At 38.1% G+C, this 3,254-nt stretch overlaps 1 protein-coding gene across 1 annotated transcript; it reads left to right on the top strand.

Annotated features, from left to right (window-relative positions):
* The first annotated feature begins 930 nt into the window (after nucleotides 1-930).
* Nucleotides 931-1,548, top strand: LOC131597940 (uncharacterized). Its single transcript, XM_058870596.1, has one exon. The coding sequence runs from the start codon at nucleotides 931-933 to the stop codon at nucleotides 1,546-1,548; it is 618 nt and encodes a 205-aa protein (XP_058726579.1).
* Nucleotides 1,549-3,254: the final 1,706 nt, after the last annotated feature.

Here is a 3,254-nt window from a genome sequence, read left to right as displayed (position 1 = left end):
GGACTGAAGGTCGTTTAGCATTATGAGTTAGAGTCGGTGGTGTCGCTCTGATACGTAGCACTCGGGGGGATAATCGCCTTTTTTTAGTTAAATTCCTTTGCTGAATTTTTAAGTTGTTTGTTGAAAGATTGTTGGTTTTTAAGTTGTTTATTTGCTGAGCAAAGATGCTACAAATTCTTGAAGTTGTGTTTATGACTCGGATGTAATTTATAAAAGTTGAATTATTTCTAAAGACTAAATTACGGTGTTATTTGTTCAGTTGAATTATAAAAGTGTTATGTATCCGTTATATGCGAGGTTGTAATTTGTTTTAAAGTTGAAAATGTGACACCTCATTATTTTGTTTGAGAAACTTCGCAACTCTGATTCGATATTATTCGTGGGGTAGTTTTGGGGTGTTACATTAGTGGTATCAGAGCAGGTCGGTCCGTCCGACCAAGTTATCGAGTCGTTTAATAATCGAGGATTGTTATTTAGTACTAACTGTTGTTTATGTTGTAGTGATAAGTCGAGATGGCTGGAAGGAACGATGACGCGATTGCTGCTGCTTTGGAAGCAATGGCTTAGGCTATGCAGAGTCAACCGAACGCTGAGGAGAATACTGCGTCCAGAAGTTTGGCGACTTTCTAGAGGGAGAAGCCGCCTGTCTTCAAGGGTTTGTATGATCCTGATGGCGCATTGACTTGGTTGAAGGAGATTGAGAGGATATTCTATTTGATGGACTGCACTCCAGCGTAGAAAGTTCATTATGGGACTCATATGCTAGCAGTCGAGGCTGATGACTGGTGGCTAGAGACGCGTTCGAGGTTGGAAGCTGCAGGTGAAGAGATCACTTAGGATGTGTTCCGTAGAGAGTTCCTAAGAAAGTATTATCCCGAAGATGTTCGGGGTAAGAAAGAAACTGAGTTCCTTGAGTTGAAGTAGGGAACTATGACCGTCACTGATTATGCTGCAAAGTTTGTTGAATTGGCTAAGTTCTATCCTAACTACAATGGGGAAAATGCTGAGTTTTCTAAGTGCATCAAGTTTGAAAATGGTTTGCGCTCAAAAATCAAGAAGGCGGTTGGGTATCGGAAGATTCGTGTTTTCTCGGAGTTGGTTGATAGTTTCAAGATATATGAAATTGATAATACTGCTCATTACAAAGTCGTTAGTGAGAAGCGGAAGAAGAATCAGCAAAATCGTGCAAAACCTTATGATACTAACGAGGGTAAACTGAAAGTAGCTGAGGGAAAGAAGACTAGTGGGGGAGGTGCTCCTGCTGGTGTGACTTGTTTTAAATGTGGAAAAGCTGCTCACAAGAGTTTTGCGTGTGATGCTGAAGTGAAGAGGTGTTTCCGTTGTGGCAAGACCGGACATGAAATATCTGAATGCAAGCGCAAGGATATGGTTTGCTTTAATTATGGTGAAGAGGCACACATTGGTAGTCAGTTTCAGAAGCCAAAGAAGACTCAATCTGATGGAAAAGTGTTCGCGTTGATGGGAAGTCAGACTGATTGGCAGGACGGGCACATTGGAGGTAATGTTTCATTAGTAGTACTCCTTTAATAATTACGTTTGATGCTTGTGTTGTTTGTTGTTTGGGCTGTTGTTATTAGTATAGAATGATTGGCATTAGTATGGCTGAGTTGTTCAGGGAGTAGTGGCCAAAGAGTAGTCAAAACGAGAATTTGGAATCAGAGAAGTAAAGTGTGGAAGCAAGGTTAAGTATGGCGATGTCGGATGGATTTTCAAGGAATAAAATATCCTAGTGGGGGAGAGTTGTAACACCTGGAAATTCATTTAATTATTTAAATGAATTATTCAGGGATTTAATATAGGAATTTGATCGAAGTTGGACTTATTAGTGATATTCTAAGATGAGGAATTGGATTAATAAGTCAGATATATGTGTGTGAGCAATTAAATTGTTTACTCGAGTAAATAGTCCGATTTTTAGCCGGAAGAAAATATTACCGGAAATAATATTAGTTTATTAAGAATATTGATTGAGTTGGTGGGTTTAAGTTATAGGTGAGAATAGCAATATTAGGGATAGCATTAGCAGGCCCGTTTAGTTATTAGTAGACCTATTATTATTTTATTAGGTTATATGAGGTATATTTGTTGGTCAGGAAACAAAACCAAAGCTTTAAGTCACGTAGCAGTACAGAAAGAATAGGGTTTGGTGCACTGTACGTAGAGAAGAGGAGAAGAACAACAGTAAGATAATTTGTTGCGATAGTGCCAAGTTCAAAAAACACCCAATCGGAGACTTTTAGAGCTGCCCTCAATCTAGGTAAGGGTGGGATTCTTGCTTTATAATGGGACATACGATGTATAATATGTGGGATGGGGTTTTGTAGAATTATCTCTAATCATGTTTTTGATCTGAAAAAATGGTGCCTGGTAGTGTTCCATCTGTATTCATAATGGTCCTGTACTGATATGGTTTTATTGGTAAATTACTGGAAAATACTATATTTGTCAATTGGAATTATTTTTCTGGAAATCCGTATTGAAAACAGTAGAGAAAAACGCAGGAGAAGTGGAACAGGGAAGCACTGCCGGTCGGCAAGCTGGGAAAGAGGAGAGTGTCGGTCGGCACCTCCAAGTGTGACGTTTGTCACGTTAGTCAAAGAGGGGTGTTAGTTTTGGTGGTGGGACCGGGTTGCATCCTGTACGTGTTGTTTGTGTTTAGTGTTACCTAATGTATAATACATACCTTACATGATATTTAATGCTTAGTTTTAATATATATATATATATATATATATATAGTAGCATTATAATAGCAGTATTATTTTATATCAGAAACAGTATTTGAAGGCTAATTCTGTAGTTGTAGCAGAGTCGAATTATTTTAACAGGAACAGAAAAGTAGCTAGTAGAAAATAAAAAAACAGTACCAATTTAGCCGATTTAAGTGGAAACTTAGTTGTCCGAAAATTAATAAAAATTGTCGGGGTAAGTCGGGTATATTAGTAGATAATGTTGGTTGATTTGTTTTGTGGAAATTTGGTCGAATATGTTGATTTGCAGGTACAGCTGAATAAGATTTTTTGTTCCGAATGACAGATACATTTGAGTTGTAGGTCTGAATGACCAGTGTTGATTTCAAGTTGTTATAGTTGATGCATATTGTTAAGTTGATGTTGTAATTTTATGGATGTTTCCATGTTGATGCATACATAGCATAATGTCTTAAGTTGGCCTGGATTGACACCACGTTGAAGTTGAAGGCTTATGCCTTGTAGACGCCTCGGATATTGGCG

The sequence above is a fragment of the Vicia villosa genome, linkage group LG4 (genome assembly GCF_029867415.1).
Source record: "Vicia villosa cultivar HV-30 ecotype Madison, WI linkage group LG4, Vvil1.0, whole genome shotgun sequence".
Classification (NCBI taxonomy): Eukaryota; Viridiplantae; Streptophyta; class Magnoliopsida; order Fabales; family Fabaceae; genus Vicia; species Vicia villosa.
This window is presented reverse-complemented; position numbering and strand designations above follow the sequence as displayed.

Coding starts and splice junctions, on each gene's coding strand:
- LOC131597940 (XM_058870596.1), top strand. CDS start 931: ATGACCGTCACTGATTATGCTGCAAAGTTTGTTGAATTGGCTAAGTTC.